We start from the raw sequence: 18271 nt of genomic DNA on the forward strand, positions 1-18271 counted from the left end.
AGATCCGGCTCGATTTTGTCTTACGGCTTGGCTCTTGAACGAGCCCGTTTAACTAAACAAGGTTTTTCAGCACCAGTGATTTCCACCATGCTTCGGTCTCGTCGGCGTTCCACTTCTCTAAACTACATTCGCACTTGGAGGATTTTTGAGGCATGGTGTGCAGAATCTAGCATTCTTCCGTTTCGGGAATCCGTACCTCAGATTTTCTTCAACGAGGTTTTCATAAAGGTCTATCTCTTTCCTCTCTTAAGGTGCAAGCGGCAGCTCTTTCTTGTTTCAGAGGTCGGATTCGGGGAAAATCTTTCGCCAGTCTTCCTGATGTCTGTTTTTTGAAGGGAGTCAGTCTTCTTCGTCCTCCGATAAGATCAGTATTTCCATCTTGGGATCTTAATGTCGTTCTTTCGTCTCTGACGAAGCCACCTTTTGAGCCGTTGCAATCATGCTCTTTGAAAGATTTGACTCTTAAGACAGTGTTTTTGGTGGCTATTGCCTCAGCTAGGAGGGTCTCGGAGTTGCAAGCTTTTTCCTGTAGGGCTCCTTTTCTGGAATTTTCTAAGGAGCGAGTAGTGCTTCGTCCTGTTCCTTCCTTTTTGCCTAAGGTATTGTCTCGGTTTCATCTGTCCCAGTCCATTTTTCTTCCAGTTCTGGGATTGGCCTCAGGGACGCAGGAGCAGAGACGGTTGCATACTCTGGATGTTAAGAGAGTGCTTAAGCGATATCTCTCAGTTTGAGGGCTTTCAGCGCACGGACCGTGTTTTTCTACTCATAGCCGGTCACCGTAAGGGGTTGTCGGCTTCTAAACCCACATTGTCAAGGTGGATTAAAGAGATGATAGCGTCGGCCTACCTTCTGGCAGGTAAAGCAGTCCCAGAAGCTGTTAAAGCTCATTCGACTAGAGGTCAAGCAGCGTCCTGGGCCGAGTGTTCCTTGGTACCGCCTGCGGAGATTTGTAAGGCTGCGACTTGGTCCTCTCTTCATTCATTTTCTAAACATTACAGACTCGATGTTCAGTCTAAACAGGAAGCGGTCTTTGCATCCTGAGTGCTCACAGCGGGTTTGCTAGGGTCCCTCCCATAGGACTACTGCTTTGTTACGTCCCATCAGTCCAATCCTGGGCCGGTCCGGAGGGATGCTAAGGAAGTAGAAATTAGGCCTTACCTGCTAATTTGCTTTCCTTTAATCCCTCCGGACCGGCCCAGGTCCCTCCCTGTTCTAGCTTTCTGTCTAGGTTTGCATGTTCTATGTATGTGTTTGCAGAGCTGTTTTTTGCTAGGTAGTTAAAAAAAAAAAAATCATTGATATTCTGTTAAGGCCATACCGCTGCTCTGGTTAGGGTACGTGGTGAGCCATTTCAGTGAGGCCATACCGCTGCTCTGGTTAGGGTACGTGGTGAGCCATTTCAGTGAGGCCATACCACTGCTCTGCTGAGGGTATGTGGTGAGCCATTAAGATAAGGCCATAACGCTGCTCTGGTGAGAGTTGTCGGTGTGCCTTTATTAGAGCACGTTCGCAATAGTGCTCCCTGGTTGCTGGAATTCCTTGAGGCACAGAATGTATTGTTCTTCTTCTTTCTGCTTTGTTATTCAAATACTGAGGCTAGGGTCACGTGACCAGGGCTCCTATTGGCTCGCTAGAGTCAGAGTTTTTTCTCAGTCTCCAACCTGCTGGAAGGTGAGCACAACCCATCAGTCCAATCCTGGGCTGGTCAGGAGGGATTAAAGGAAAGCAAATTAGCAGGTAAGGCCTAATTTCTACTTATTAGCTGCTCTGTGTGGGGCAATTTCCATGTTAACAACTGGTTGGATCCCTTTAAAAAATGCCCTTAAAATGGTCCCCACTCTCATTAGTTAAGTTAGTCTGTGCACTCTAGGAATTTCCTGCTCAAAAGAAAAACTGAGGCAGAAGACACCTATCCTCTGAAATTTAGAAGGGATGGGGGGTTGGAACCTCCAGGTATAACACCCCAAGGTAAGAGAGACAGCTTAAAACTGAAAAAAAAAAATTGGCAACAAGCTTTTTTTTTTTTCTTTTAAGTTTCTCAGAAGAATCACCCTTAAAGCTCACTATCTACTTATTGTTTTTTTTTTTTTTAAAAGCAAATTGGACAGCGCTACTGCACAGGATGTCAGAACTATCACCTGCTTTAAACTGAGAAATACTGGCTGGCCAAGCTAATGCACAGATTAATGCAGAACATCACAGCTCATTAGTTCTCAGTCTCCAAGCACCTGGACTGGTCTGGTAAGACGATAAGGAATACATTCTTAAATACCTCCAAGGTATATACTTTTTGTTCTTTGAGTCTATCCCCATATGCTTTATTTATTTATTTGTTGCATTTGTATCCCACATTTTCCCACCTATTTGCAGGTTCAATGTGGCTTACAAAGTAGCGTATTGGCGATTTCCAATTCCGGTTAGAGAAATACAGAATGGTATTGCATTAAAGTTACATAAGTGACAGAGCGAATTAGATAGTCAAGGAGGGAGAGTTAAGTTTTGTCCAGATCTGGTATAGGTTTCATTGTGTTGTAGGGTTCAGGTGACTAGGTTGGATCATTATGGTATGCCTTTTCAAACAAATTGGTTTTTAATGATTTCTGGAAGTTTGTTAGGTCGTGCTTTGTTTTCATGACGTTTGGTAGTGCATTCCATAGTTGCGTGCTTACGTAGGAGAAGCTGGATGCATATGTTAATTTATATTTTATTCCTTTGCAGCTTGGGTAGTGGAGATTTAGGTACGTGTGTGCTGACCTGTTTGTGTTCTTGGTTGGTAAATCTATGAGATCTGTCATGTAGGCCGGGGCTTCGCCATGAATAATTTTATGAGCCAGGGTGCAGATTTTGAACTCAATTCGTCCTTTGACTGGGAGCCAATGTAGTTTTCTGCATAAGGGTTTGGCGCTTTCTTATCTTGTTTTTCCAAATATGACACCATATGCTTTAATAGCTGCCCCTCGGATAGACTACATCCAGTTTCTCCTATCTAAAGGTGCATTCTCCGGATCTGCATACATGAACCCAATTGAGGTCTCAAAGGTTTATCAAGAGGCACTAGCATTTCCTTTTTCCTGTTGATCACTCTTAAATCACTGAAGCATCCTTTTAGCGTTATCATCGCCTTACCTACTATTTGACTACCTAAGATCAATCGTCCCCAGATCCCATTCTTTTTTTGTACAGAACTTCACATCTATACTGAATTGCTCCCTTGGGTTTTTACAGCTCAAATGCACAACCCTGCATTTTAGTATTAAATTTTAGCTGCCAAACTCTACACTTGCCAGGCTATCAATCCTGTAATAGATTTTGGTACCATCCACAAAAGTCAAACCTTTCTCAGCAGCTCTCTACAATGAGTAGAAGAGAGACATGCACTTAACATTAAGTGTAACATGCATCTGCATGGGCCACTACAAAATTATTTCTATTATGAATATTCATTGAAGATGTTAACCAGTATTATAGAATGGCTTTAAAACACTTCGGTTAATCAGAAGTGGAGGATAACAGTGGCAGCTGCTCAAAATGCAGCAGCTTAGGAGATAGTGGTTGAAGTAGAAGCAATGGCAGTTAGTAAAGCATAGTGGTTCAATGCCAAGAACGGAGACTGTACAATGGTTAACATACTCCTTTGTTATTATAGCCCTGACTAGTTAATATCCATGCAAACCTCTGTATTATTCAGAGCTACACAGTGCAGTTACAAATTTCCTTAACCCTCTACTTAAGGAGAAATTAGATCTCACCTGCTAATTTGCTTTCCTTCAGTCCCTCCGGACCGGCCCAGGAACTGACTGATGGGTTATGCACTCCTTCCAGTAGGTGGAAACTGAGAACTCTGACTCTAGAGAGCCAATAAGCACCCTGGCCAACTAGCCCTAGATTCAGTATATAGATAAAGCAGGAGGAGGAAAGAAATAAAAACTATTCTGTGCCACCGGGAGTCTGAGTAGCCAGGCAATTAGAACAATAATGTGCCAGAAATTACACACACCCACTGTGCTGCACATTCACAGAGATATCTGGCAAATTGCGCCTCATATGTTTTTGTTTTTAACAAACACACAAAGCAGCTGCATTCCAGAACCAATATGCGAAAGTAACCAAAAACAAAAAATCAATCAACAAACTACCTTTAATACTAACAACAATGAAAATCAGGTGGGACCTGGGCCAGTCCGGAGGGACTAAAGGAAAGCAAATTAGCAAGTGAGAACTAATTTCTCCTTCCTTAGCATCCCTCTAGACTGGCTCAGGAACTGACTGATGGGAAGTAAAGCAGTACTCTAAGGGAGGGTCCCTAGAAAGGCTGCCGTGAGAACCCTCTCACAAAAAAATTGCATCTTGACGACACTGCACGTCCAACCTATCTCAGACTACACCTCCCAAATTGCAAAAAAGTGATCTACAAGACTGTCCACTCTGCAGACTTCTCTTACCCAGGAAACAAATGGTGGAACTCCTTACCAACCAAAATAAGAAACATACAGGAATATACTAGATTCCGCAAAATCCTCAAATCGTTCCTATGCAAACAAACCCTCGCAAAGAACAACCATATCTGAAACAACTAATTATTACCTGAATTGGTTATTACTCTATTTACCATTAACTTTCTCTTTGCTTCATGTACAATTTCTCATTCATAATAGATTTTCTAAATGTTAAACATTCATAGCTATCCTAGTATGTTTATGATACTGTGTTGTAAAATTGGATTGTTACAACAAATTACTTTCCCATTCATTATTCTTTGTTATGTATCCTATACTGTTTATTGTAAGCCACATTGAACTCAAACTTGTTTGGGATAATGTGGGATATAAATGTCGCAAATAAACAAATAAACCTGTAGTGCTTGCAGAAAGAACACAAGGAAGACCAAGTCACTGCCTTACAAAATGTCCAAAGGTGGCACTAGAAAATGTTCCGCCCAAGAAGCCCCCTGTCCCCTAAAAGAGTGGGCCTTGACTCCCTCCGGGATTTGCTTGCCAGCGAGAAAGTAAGCGGAAGCTATCATCTCCTTAAGCCGCCTAGAGGCCACCAACCCCTTACGGGAGCCTCCTATAAGAAACAGACGGTCTGAACGTCGGAACACCTCAGTACCTCATAGAAAGTGCTTAAGAACTCTCTTGACATCCAATGTATGCAATTTGCACTGATTCTCAGAACCAGAGGAAGAGCCTAAGACAGGCAAAACAACAGAGAAGAGGCTCCAGGACGATCTTCTGGAAGACAACGGACTTTCGTATCCCCCAAACTGCAGACCAACTTGTCTAATTTGTCTCCAAACAAAAAGGCACCCTTGAAAGGGAATTTGCTTAACTTGGACTTTCAAGCCGCATCCGCTGACCAAACCTCTTAACCAAAGAGACTGGCGAGCCGCTACCTCTAAGGCCATAGATTTAGAAGAAGCTCTCAGCAAATCATACAAGGTATCAGCCAAAAAGGCAGAACCCATCTCAATTTTGGCCATCTCTGTATCTATAGAGGCCAAATCATCGGAAGGCCTGTCCAAGACTCTCTCGGCCCACCGAAAGCATGCTCTAGCCACCAAGGAGCCACAAATAGCTGCCTGAACCGCTAAGGAAGAGACATCACAACTACTTTTCAACACAGCCTCAACCCTGCGATTCTGAACATCCTGAAGAGCCGTGCCTCCATCTACCAGAACCATATTGCACTTAGTGACCGCCGAGACTACAGTGTCTACCACAGGAATCTTCAGAAGAGCCTTATCTGCATCCGGGACCAGATAAATACGAACCATTGACCTAGCAAGCTGAAAGGGAGAGTCTGGAACAATCCAATGTGCCTGAATGATATCTAATATCCTGATGAATAGGGAAAGTTTTCCTGGAACGTCTAATACCTTTAACCTTATATCCCTGCAGGACCATAGGCTGGTCCTCCTCAAAATGTAAAGTAGAAGCTACTAAGGAGATGAGCTCCTGTAAATCATCCTTGTGAAACATTCTAACTACTGATGGATTCTCACCTGGGAGTGAAGATTCTGCCACCGTGTCAGACGAACCGGGGTTCTCTAGCTGGTTTTCATCCAAATCAACCATCTCTGCAAGGGAGATACCGGTATGTCCAAGTCCTGGTCCAAGGTCTGATCCACCTCCAGCTCCCAGGACCCTCTGATCCTCTTACAAGGCATCACTTGCTTGGTGACAGACCCGCCAGAAGGAGAGGGCCTGCTTGCTTCAGCAAGAAGACCTGATACATTTGTAATACAAATTCCAGAGGGAAGCCTCCCTCCTGGACTCCCATCTGTTCGGAAGGCACTACAGCTAAACGGGGAGGAGGAGTAACCAATAAAGAGGCCTGGTATTCTGAAACAGCAGGGAGTGGCAAAATGGCGGCCGTTCCCACCAAAACTGGAGCACCCCCCCCCCCCCCCCCCCCCCCCACTGAACGAACTGCAGAGGAAGAGGAAGTAGAGGGAACCACTACCGGCATCACAGAAAACGAGAGAGCCGAACCGGGAACCACCGAAGACTCTAACGCGGTGCAGAATTTACACGTGCCTGATGCTCCACCCCCTGGAACTGAGACAGCACACCTCCTCAGCTTTTCCGACATGGTGCAGCTCTTGTCATTGGCTCCCTTCGTGGCTCCAAGTTTCAATTTTTTTTCCTTCAAAGAAATGACAGACACTCACCACCCAGAGCAATACTGTGTACTGAAGTGGTGGCAAAGAATGAGCTGCTCTGCTCGTTCGCACCTTTTCTGACCTGAGCTCAGGTTTTTGTTTTTTAATCAATGGCTGCCTCTCCACTAGCTACAATACTCTCCCACTGGAGAGATTGAGCACTCCCCAGCTCTAACATCAAAGGTGCTGCTGGGGGCAACAAGAGGAACCTAGGGGGAGGGACCCAGTACCCCCAGGTGTCACACCCCTGAAGCTGACCGAGAGGAAGCCAGAGATCAACCACTAATGTCAGAATTTGCTGGTGCATAGAAAAAAAAATAGAAAAGAAAAAAAGAATCCCACTATAAATTGCTGAAGACTGAGAATACAGAATCTAGGGCTAGTTGGCCAGGGCTCTAGAGTCAGAGTTCTCAGTCTCTACTAGTTGGAAGGAGTGCATAACCCATCCAGTCAGTTCCTGGGCTGGTATGGAGGAACGCTAAGGAAGCTTAGAATTATGCTTTCCTCAATAAAGATCTCCAGGTTCACAAGGCTGGACTGAATTTGGATTTCAGATTTACTCAACTTTTCTAAATCTGACCTCGAGACAAGTTACAATCAGGTAAACAAGTTATTTCTATGTTCCAGTGGGCTCACAACCTAAGCTGTGCCTGAGACAACAGATGGTGAAACAACTTGCCCAAGGTCACAAGAAAGGGAGAAGCAGTCTGGAACCCTGATTTCCCCTGTTCTCAGCATGCTGCTCTGACTACTAGACTAATCCTCCAGTCTTGTGCTCTATCCTTGAACAAGTACAATATATGGTGCTATGCTAAACATGGCTTCCTGTTTTCTTTAAGATATGGAACTATAATCCTACCTTTTCAACCCACATACCACCAACATCCTCTCCATCTCCATAGGTAAGATACATTTCCTGGCACACTTTCTTCAGTTCTTCACGCAAGGCAGTCATTTCACCACGATGATACTGTACTCCAGGGAACACATCAGACAAGAGACTGAACAACAGAGGGATGTCTTCTGCAACCAATTTTGGAACCATGGTTTCACAAACACTTTGGATTAAGATCTGGAGGAAAGAGTAAACATCCATCAAAGCATTGAGGATCTCATGACTTCAAATTTCAGCATGCATAGAGCTTGAGATTTAAATGACATCTAATCAGTTTGGTAATTACATATAAACAATGTTAAGACTCTTACAGTTGCAAAAACCTTGTATTAAATTTCACAGATCTGAATTAACAGACCCTAAAAAACTCAAATGCTTTCAGGCTTCTGACAATTTCTAGTAGTCACTGCTCCACCCCATTCTACGGCATGATCTGCATGCCCCTCACACTCCACTCTGGCAGAATGAACATTGTGTTCTTCCAAGACCTGGATAATTTAGGAAGCAGAAGTAGGAATAAGGTAATCAGGACCAGGTAGGGTTGCCTAACTCCCTCCTTTTTTCAGGACGTTGGTAAGTTTTTATTTTTAGCCCACTTGCATACATGGACTTGTAGTTCTAATTTCTCTATTGTACAGCTAAGGAAAATAAAACTAAGTTTGCATAAGCAAATAACGGTAAAATTAGGACTCAACCTGTCCTTGGAAAAAAACAAATTAGCAAGGCGTACTCAGCACTACTTCAGTGAGCTGCTGCAGTAATCATCAAGTTTGGATAACAGAAGATCAACTTTTGTCCGTTTAATAGGCAACACTCACCATCAAGACTATGCTGCTGTAACAAATCACTTCCATACATACCTCTTGTTCTGGTAAGTTTTCTGCAATTTCTCCTTCATCGACAACCTCACCACGTTCTTCTTTTTCCCTCTTGATCTTTTGGATCCTCTCTCTCTTCACATTTCCTGCACTCACTAGAACACTCTTCAAAGCTCGCAAGCCAAAATCATAATGGCTTTGAGAAGAAAGCTGCTCATCACACAACCTAAATATTGTTTAAAAGGAGCTTTAAGTAAAGGAACATATATAGTATTGGTTTAAATTATTTCCTCTTTTCAAAGTTATGTAATATTCCATAAATACAGCTTTGTTACTCTGTATTGAATAGCTAAGTGTTAAAAAGGCAAGTTTCAAGCAATAAGATCTATTATGTACAGTATTTCTCTTTTTAACAGCCTAGCTTAGAAGGTAGGGGGATGGCAGTGCCAGCACAGTATGTTTGATTTTTGCTCTGAGTGAAAAGGAACTAAACAAATAAAGGAACTTGAATGTAAAAAAAACAAAAAAACAAACATACATGAAAGCCTTCTAGAGACTTCACCTGGGAGGATGTAAGATCTTCTATTATTGCTGGTTTTTGAAACACTCTAAGCTTGAAGTGGCTCCTTCTGCTTGTCAATTAAGAACTATTTACCCTAGCCAAGATAAATGTTGCCAGAAGTGGTCAAAGCAAAATAGAACAGCTACGTTAAAAAAAAAAGTGCTAGGAACATTCCTAGAGATCAAGTACTTTAAAACTTGGGGTTACATTTTCAGAATGAGCAATAAGAAGAGATCTCCCAGATATTTCTAACTGACCTAGATTGGTCACTGTCTAACAACATGCCGAGTATCATGGATGGATTAAAGGCTTTACTGCAAAAACATCAAATTCGACTTGACACAGCAGCCGTGTTTTGGCGCCTGAGCACCTGCTTCAGGAGTCTTATGATGTCAACTATAATGTCAATGTAGATGAGAAATGTAGATAATAAAGTTCCTTATCAAGTGGGGTATCAAACATAACCCTGTCGATTATAATTGCAGCAGCAGAATGTCCACAGTGACTTGCTCTGAGATAAGGAGCTTGCTGTGCTTAAAATCAGCAGATGAGCAAACCGCCTTTTCCTCCGTCTCCCTTCACAAAAGCTGTGAGGCAAGGCAGCTAGGGAGACATTTCTGAGAAGAGAGAAAACCTCTTCCAGGAAGAAAGTGGCTGCTGCAGTTATAACTGACCCAGTTTGTATACAAATTTTGATAAGGCAATTTATTATCTACATTTCTCATCTACATTGACATTATAATTGACATCATAAGACTCCTGAAGAAGGCAATCAGGCGCCAAAACACGGCTGCTGTGTAGAGTCCAATTTGATGTTTTTGCAATAAAGCCTTTAATCCATCCACACGTCTCCTTCGTTTTGAAAAGAGCCATCTTCCCCTACCCCCTTTTTTTTGGCTTTCATTGCGATACATAGGGAATCAGTGCACCTCCACCTCTTCCGTGGTTTTCTTCTCTCCGCTGGGTATCATGGACCGCTGGTCTGAGCATGGCGTTTCTAAAGGTGCATGCTATATCACTATAAGTAAGAACACAAGCTTTCTGTCTTTCTGGAGTACAGAAGCATGTGCTTCTATTGTGTGGGTAATCAAAAATGAGGATGCGGAAGCACTGGCTTAAAAAAGGTACTGCCATATCACCCATCAATTTCTTAACAGCTGAGGTGGCAAGTAACCAAGTGACAGATCAAAGGAAATATGACCTTGTTACACCATAGAGTAGCCAGGTTGGACCCAACAAGCTAAAGCTCACCAGGGTTGATGTTAGCAGATTGGTTATAATCCAGCAAGCTCATGGCTACTCCATGGTGTAAAAAGCCAGATGTTAAGACAGTCTTCCTAATTTTGATAAATGTTCCTTCACTCAACAAGTTAATTAAACTCAAATTTGTTGCCAGAGAATGTGGTTAAAAAAGTTAGCTTAGCAGGGTTTAAAAAAGATAGACTTGGGGAAAATCCACTATTTCTAGAATAAGCAGCATAAAATCTGTTTTACTGTTCTGGGATCTTGCCAGGTACTTCTGACCTGAATTGGCCACTGTTGGAAACTGGGCTTGGACCTAGGGTCTGTCCCAGTATGTCAATGCTTATGTTTATACTCTTAGATGAATACAAAGCTTGATGGTAAGACATGGAAAAACAGGAATGAGAGCACAGCTGTGTCATTTCATAAGGACAAACAACCTACAAATCAATTATACCTCTGTAGCTGGAACCTAGTATTTGCCCTGAACAGACCAGACTAGAATAACTGGTCAAAGTGAAAGGCCAATTGGTCTTTTTTCTGTTCTCGTCCACCATCTTAAGCTCAAAAGTTATTAATTCACATATTTAAGGAAGGGTGACTGCCCACTTACTTGAAAAAAGGTACAATCTTGTTTGCAAGTATTTCTGCAGTACGGAAGCCTTGAGAGTACAACATAACCTGGGCAATCAGCTGACGGTCTGGCTTAGTCATTGCCAAGCTCCGGAATAACTTCTTCAGGTTGTCAGGTAGATTAGATCTACCAGCATAGCCTGGGTTCATTGTGATGAAAACAGCCATCTCAGGACTCACTTTAACCTGTTTGTTTAGTAGTTCACAAGTAACAGGCAGAGAACCTGAAATTAAACATGTTTATATTGAAACCTTTATATTTTCTGCAGCATTTGGTAAAATTTAGACTAAAAATAAAATGCAAACTATAAGTAATACTTAAATTAGCATGTAAACTAATTATATTCCAATAAAAAGGTAAATTAACGCATCCGATTAGTTTTTGGGAACTGATACTTTCTTGGGTCAAAAGTACGAGCAAAAATGACTCTGCATTACAGTGGTAAGTGTGAAGTGGGGAAAAGCTGAAGCACTGGGATGACAAAAGGTAGTACGAACGTAATAGTTTTCTGCTATGCAGCATAACGCAACATCTCTTATCAGTTCCAAAGTGTCTGGTCACTTTCTCCACAGACAAGCAGGATGAGTCAGTCTTACATGGGTGCCATTATCCAATGGTGCCATAGAAAGATTAGCTCTACTAGAGCTCAGAAAGGCTTAGAACAGCTCACCTCACACCCTGGTGCCTACCCCCCTTTTCTCTTCCATCTATTCAATTTGCCCAGCCAGCAGATGGGATCCTAATGCTCTCCTCAAAATGTTGCTTTCTTTTGCTTGAATTTCTTCATTCTTTTCAGTGCTCCTTTTCTTCTACTAAACTGCCAGCGATCTTCTGCACTCCCGTGTGTTTGCTCCAGAGATTGCTGACGCTCTGCATTAGATCATAGCGCAGTTATATATTCCACAGTGTGCTGTTATTTCCACAATTGACATTCCGTGTTCTAGACATAATTGGACTCCTGATTAAGGTGATTCAGCTAAAACACTGCTTGTGCTACTGAATAGGCGTGGGAGCTGTTTGAAATAAAGGACTTTTTCACCATCTCCAGTCACACACTGTCCCATCTTTTGTTCCCTTTGGTCATCTCCCACTGTTCATTTTGGTTTGTGGTGTGGAGATTGGTTCTTTCCTTTTTCTTCTTTGTTGCAAGCTACACACCATCACTGCTACAATTGTGTTCAGTGCTGACTCCAGAACAGTGGGACAGCATGGGCTCCAGTGCTCTAGCTACTGAAGGTTCCTTGTTTTTGGCAGAAATCTACATTGCTAAGATTAACAGGAGAGCGCTCTCTGCTACAAGATCGCTGCATGCAGAAAGGTCCTCCTATCTTCCTACAAGGCCTCCAAGAAAGGAAGATTCCGTAAGGGGAAGCAGCAGGCCTGCCTCTTGGAGGTCTCTCCACATGTTCAGGCATTTTGCTTCTCAGAAGACCACAGGGTTAAGACTCTTGCATGAGAGTGCTCTCCAGTACCAACATGTCACAGGCAGAAGTCACCCCACACTGGCTAGTGAAAGTTATGGCTCACACCCCCCAGCACCCAGTAGAATATGCTCAAAAAAAAAAAACCCACTCCCCACTGTACAGAGTGCTTTCACCTACTAGGGAAAGCCAGCAAGATTCTGTTACACCCCATATATCCGGTCCTTACTCTTCTACTGTCTGCATCCTATAGTAAAGGTGTATTTCACCAAGGAATAGTCTTCACTTCTCAAGGAAACCTTACCCTCTACATTCCTTAGGGAAAGAACTATTTTACTAAGAATGTATGTTCATTAAAATCAAGGAAACCTTTAACATGGAAGTTTCTTGTTTTTTTGAACATGGTCTGCTTATAGGATTTCAGTGAACAGTACCTATCAGCTCCAAGCTGGACTGCATTCTTCTACATCCATTCAGCTCCAACAGAGCTCTCTTCCTCCAAGCACTGTTTTTTTTTCTTTCATGTCTGTCACGCATTGCTCACTCTCTAGAGTAAAGGTATAACCAAGTGGCCAAAGCAGCAGGCTAAGAACCAGGGGAACCCCAGTTAAACTCACAGCAACTCCTTCCCATCTTGAGCAAGTCACTTAAGCCCCACTGCCTCATGTGTAAACCTTAAGCACTCAGGACACAGGAAAATACCTACTGTACCTGAATATAACCCACCCTCACCTTTAACAACTGAAAAAAGGAGAAATTAGGTCTTACCTAATTTTCTTTCAATTAGTCCTTCCCACTATTCCAAAACCTGTGGTACAGTTATGTCCATCAACCACCAGGTGGAGATAGAGAACTAAAAACGGAGCCGAGACATCTCTGTCTTGGCATGCAGTCCAGCTCCTCAGTATTTACGTAAACAAGCAGTAAAGATAAACTCAGAATTAACACAACAACCTTAAACAACTCACTAACCTAACACTAACCAGATGAGCAAACATATGCGGGCCAATCATCTCTGGACAACTTATAAAGGACAAGAGATGCTTCCCTGCAAACAAATAAGCTTGACGCAATAGATTCCTGCAGCCATCTAGAAATTGTGGGTTTGGAAGCCATGAGGCCAAGCCTCTGCTTACCAAAAAGCACAGTCTGTCCAAATTGTGAAACTCATTTGTGACTTCCAGATATCTAATGAGAACTCTATGCACATTGGGAAGCTTCAAGGAAAAATATTGAGCCTCCTCATCGTCTGAGAAATGACTGAAGCTCCACATATTGGTCGAGATGAAATGCAGACACCACTTTCGGAAAAAAGCAATGTGCAATGCAACGGGACACCCCCGCCTCTGAAAAGCACAGAAAGGAATCCCGATAAGAGCCTGCACCTCCAAAAACCTACGTGCCAATGCAATAGCCACCAAGAACACTACTGTAAGATCTTTAACGGTGGCCTTCCGGAGTAGCTCAAAAGAAGGCTTCTTAAGAGCCCGAAGGACTAAATTAAGGTTCCACTCTGGACACAGTGCACAAGAAAGAGGCTGCAAGCGGCCCGTTCCCCGCAAGAATCAAACAATATAAGCCGCAAGAGACGTCTTTTGCAGTTGGCCCCTTAACCAGGCCAAACATTTTGAGAACCCTACAACAATCCTTTCTGAAGGCCTACCTAGGATGTGCGTAATCTGAGCAGAGAAGGGAGAAAGTCTGCACTCAGAACATCAGCCCTCGAACATCCTCCACACCCTCGCATACGCCATGGATATACAGCATTTTCGAGCCTGGAGCAAGATAGCAATGAACGAATCATAACCTTTTCATCTCAACTGGGCTCTTTCAATGACCAAAGCCATAAGATCAAAGGGGCACTGGACCTTGCTTCAGTAAGACCTGTACTTGTGGAAGATGGAGAGGATCCTCATCCAATAACTGAATCAAGTTCACATACCACACAGCCTGTGCGACCAATCTGGGGATACGAGAATTATTCAATCCCGGTACAATGCAATCCTTTTCAACACATGGCCTACTATGGGCCAAGGAAGGAAGAAAGACACAGTAGATTCGTCTCCAGCCAGGGCTGGAGTAGGGCATTGATCCCAGTTTTCCCGATGGCTGAAGAACTTTGGCAATTTGGCATTCCTTTGTCACCATCAAGTCCAGAAGCAGAAAACCTATTGGTCCACTATCAGCTAATCCTAGCTGAATAGTTCCCATTCTCCCTGGTTTAAGGAATGCCTGCTAAAGTCCACATCCACATTCAAGGATCCAGTGATGTGAGCTGCCAACAAGCAGAGATGATTTTTCCCCACCCTACTCATGACGGAGGCTGCCTCCACTGCCATCAGACAGCTGCAGGTCCCACCTTACTTGTTGATATAAGCCACCGTCATCACATTGTCAGAGAAAACTCAGACCGGGACCCCTGCCAGAAAGGGAGCAAAACTGCGTAAAGCATTCTGCACGGCCCTGAGCTCAAAGCAATTTATCGACCACCAAGACTCCTGTTCTGTCCAGGTGTCCTGTAACAGACGGAATGCAATGAGCTCCCCAGCCAGACTTGCTGGCATCCGTTGTCACCACCTCCCATTGTGTTATTGGAAAGGGAGCTTCAACCACCACTGCATACTCTGTCTGGCAAGGTTGTACTTCTGTGACACTGGAGACTAGCAAGTGAGAAGAAACTCCTGTAATGGCCACATATAAGCCCATGCCCATGGAACCACTTACATCACTGCCGTCACTGACCCCAGAACCTGGACACAGTCCCAGACCCTGGGACTGCTTTGACTGAGGTGGAGGAGTGGCCTAGTGGTTAGGGTGGTGGACTTTGGTCCTGGGGAACTGAGTTCGATTCCCACTTCAGGCACAGGCAGCTCCTTGTGACTCTGGGCAAGTCACTTAACCCTCCATTGCCTGCCGCATTGAGCCTGCCATGAGTGGGAAAGCGCGGGGTACAAATGTAACAAAAATAAAAATTAAAAAAATTAAAAAATAAAAAAATGATGATGATGATGATGATGATGATGATGTATCTATTGAACCAGCTTCAACCTCCTGCATTCCGTGAGGAAGATCCTCTTCCTTGCTGAATCAAATAGAATGTACAGATGCTCTAGCACCTGTGAAGGAGTTAGGCAAGCTGCCACCATCATCATAAACTTAGTAAACATCTTGGTGCCCTGAACTGGAAGTGCAGGTCCACAACTTCAAAATATAGAATCTTCTGATGCAGTGGGCATATGAGTATATGCAAGTATTGGGCTCATTTTCAAAAGAGAAGGATGCCCATCTTTTGACATACATCGGAAGATGGGCGTCCTTCTCACAGGGTCGTCCAAATCGGTATAATCAAAAGCCGATTTTGGGCGTCCCCAACTGTTTTCCGTCGCAGGGACGGCTAAAGTTCAAGGGGGCGTATCGGAGGCGAGACTTGGGCATGCCTAACACTAGGACGTCCTCAACCTATAATCGAAAGAAACAAGGACGTCCCTGACGAACACTTGGACGACTTTACCTGGTCGTGTTTTTCTTATGACCAAGGCACAAAAAGGTGCCCGAAATGACCAGATGACCACGAGACGTCTTTTGCAGTTGGCCCCTTAACCAGGGGGGCCAACTGCACATCGGGGATGTCCTCCCCTTACTCCCCCAGTGGTCACTAACACCCTCCCACCCTCAAAATACATCTTTAAAAATATTGATTGCCAGCCTCAGATGTCATACTCAGCTCCATCACAGCAGCATGCAGGTACCTGGAGCAGTTTTAGTGGGTGCAGTGCACTTCAGGCAAGCGGAACCAGGCCCATCCTCCCCCCCACACCTGTTACGTTTGTGTAGGAAACAGCGAGCCCTCCAAAACCCACCAGAAACCCACTGTACCCACATCTACATGGTAACATAGTAGATGATGGCAGAGAAAGACCTGCACGGTCCATCTAGTCTGCCCAACATGATAACTCATATGTGCTACTTTTTCTGTATACCTGACCTTGATTAGTATCTGCCATTTTCACGGCACAGATTGTAGAATTCTGCCCAGCACTAGCACTGCCTCCCAACCACCAACCCTGCCTCCCAACCACTGGCTCTGCCACCCAATCTCCACAAGCTTCTGAGGATCCATTTCTTCTGAACAGGATTCCTTTATGTTTATCCCATGCATTTTTGAATTCCGTTACCGTTTTCATCTCCACCACCTCCCGCTGGAGGGCATTCCAATTATCCACCTCTCTCTGTGTGAAAAATCTAGGTGCCCCCCTTCACCAGTAAGGGCTATGGTAGTGGTGTACAATTTTGGGTAGTGTTTTTTTTTTTTTTTTTTTGGGGGGGGGGGGGGGGGTTGGGGGGCTGAGCACACAAGGTAAGGGAGCTATGTACCTGGGAGCAATTTATGAAGTCCACTGCAGTGCCCCATAGGGTGCCCGGTTGGTGTCCTGGCATGTCAGGAGGACCAGTGCACTAGAAATGCTGGCTCCTCCCACAACCAAATGGCTTGCATTTAGTCGTTTCTGAGATGGACGTCCTTGGTTTCGATTATCACCGAAAATCAGAAACGACCAAGTCTAGGGATGACCATCTTTAGGGACAACCAAATTTCAGGATTTGGGCATCCCTGACCGTATTATCAAAACGAAAGATGGACGTCCATTTTGTTTCGAAAATACGTGTTTTCCTTGCCCCTGGATGGGGACATTTTGCAAGGACGTCCAAATCGAAATGAGGACGTCCCTTTTGATTATACCCCTCTATGTCTCCCAGAGATCGAGAGCGGTGAGCAATTCTCCCACTTGAACCGAGGCTATGATTGCTCTTAGTGTCATGCTTTTGAATGGAAACACCGAGGCAGCAGTTTAGACCTTTGAGATCTAAGACCGGACGAAAGATGCCTTCCTTCTTTGGGACAATGAAGTAGATGGAGAACCTGCCTTGTCCCTGTTCAGCCTAGAACAATGGCCCAGAGCACCATAAAGGCATCTATGATGGCCTGAACCTCAACTGCCTTGGTTCTCTTTCAACAAGGAGTAGTGCAGAACGAGAAGTGAATCAATTTTGTACTCATTCCAAAAGTACAAAGACTAGGGAACATTCAAGGAAGTTACATGGAAACACTTAAAACAAATAGGCGGAAATGGTTTTTCACTCAAAGAATAATTAAGCTCTGGAATTCTTTGCTGGAGGATATAAAAACAACAGTTAGCGTATATTACATGATGCTACACGATTCTTATATTCTGCAATGACTATTATTAGTTCTATGCGAATCACATAGTCAAGAAAACAGGAACAGTCGTCCTGGAATTACAATTGCATATAGTTACTCAATTATCTTAAAAAAAAAAAAAAAGTTTGGACAAGTTCCTGGAGGAAATGTCTATAGTCTGCTATTGAGACAGACATGGGGAAGCTATTGCTTATTCTGGGATTGGTAGAATGGAATGTTGCCACTATTTGGGTTTCTGCCAGATACTTGTGACCTGGCTTGGCAACTGTTGGAAACTGGATACTGGGCTAGATGGATCATTGGTCTGATCCAGTATAAGCTATTCTTATGTTAAAAAGAGAGGAGCGACCGGACGGGAGAACTCCAACTTGTAACCTTCTGTAAGACTATCAAGAACACCTTAGTTTGACATAATTTTGGTCCACACCTCCCAAACCTCCTGAAGACGTCCTCCCACTAGAAGATGAGAAGAGTGGACCAGCCTCGCATCACTACAAAGCTCGCGAGTCACTGGATACTGTAGCTGACAGAAGAGAAATTCCTGTCCGCACGAAAGGAAGATTGGTGTGCCCGAAAGCAGGACTGCTGACCACCAGGTCAGTACCATCTGCTGTCTCAAAATCAAGAGCCCCCTGAAGACAGATGACCAGAGGCTTTCAGCTTATCCTCTGGCAACTGCTGTGGCTTGGTTTCCCCTAGTTCATTCACCAAGTTCCAAGATCTTCTCCAAATAGCCATTTGCCCTGAAGAGCAGTTTAACAAGACATGACTGACACTGCATCCATTGCCCAATGCCGTAACCAGTGATGCCAACGTACTG

The 18271-nt window shown here is 43.9% G+C and overlaps 1 protein-coding gene across 2 annotated transcripts in view; it reads right to left on the bottom strand.

Moving 5' to 3' along the window:
* DYNC1H1 (dynein cytoplasmic 1 heavy chain 1) overlaps nucleotides 1-18271 on the bottom strand; it is a 415182-nt gene that overhangs the window by 245066 nt on the left and 151845 nt on the right. For both annotated transcript variants that reach the window (XM_030213839.1, XM_030213838.1), the window contains exons 30-32: nucleotides 10792-11035; nucleotides 8417-8600; nucleotides 7521-7733 (exon numbers count right to left, since the gene is read on the bottom strand). In XM_030213839.1, the coding sequence (XP_030069699.1) occupies nucleotides 7521-7733; nucleotides 8417-8600; nucleotides 10792-11035 (641 nt within the window). The remainder of the gene's footprint in view (nucleotides 1-7520; nucleotides 7734-8416; nucleotides 8601-10791; nucleotides 11036-18271) is intronic.

This window comes from Microcaecilia unicolor, chromosome 9 (genome assembly GCF_901765095.1).
Source record: "Microcaecilia unicolor chromosome 9, aMicUni1.1, whole genome shotgun sequence".
NCBI lineage: Eukaryota > Metazoa > Chordata > Amphibia > Gymnophiona > Siphonopidae > Microcaecilia > Microcaecilia unicolor.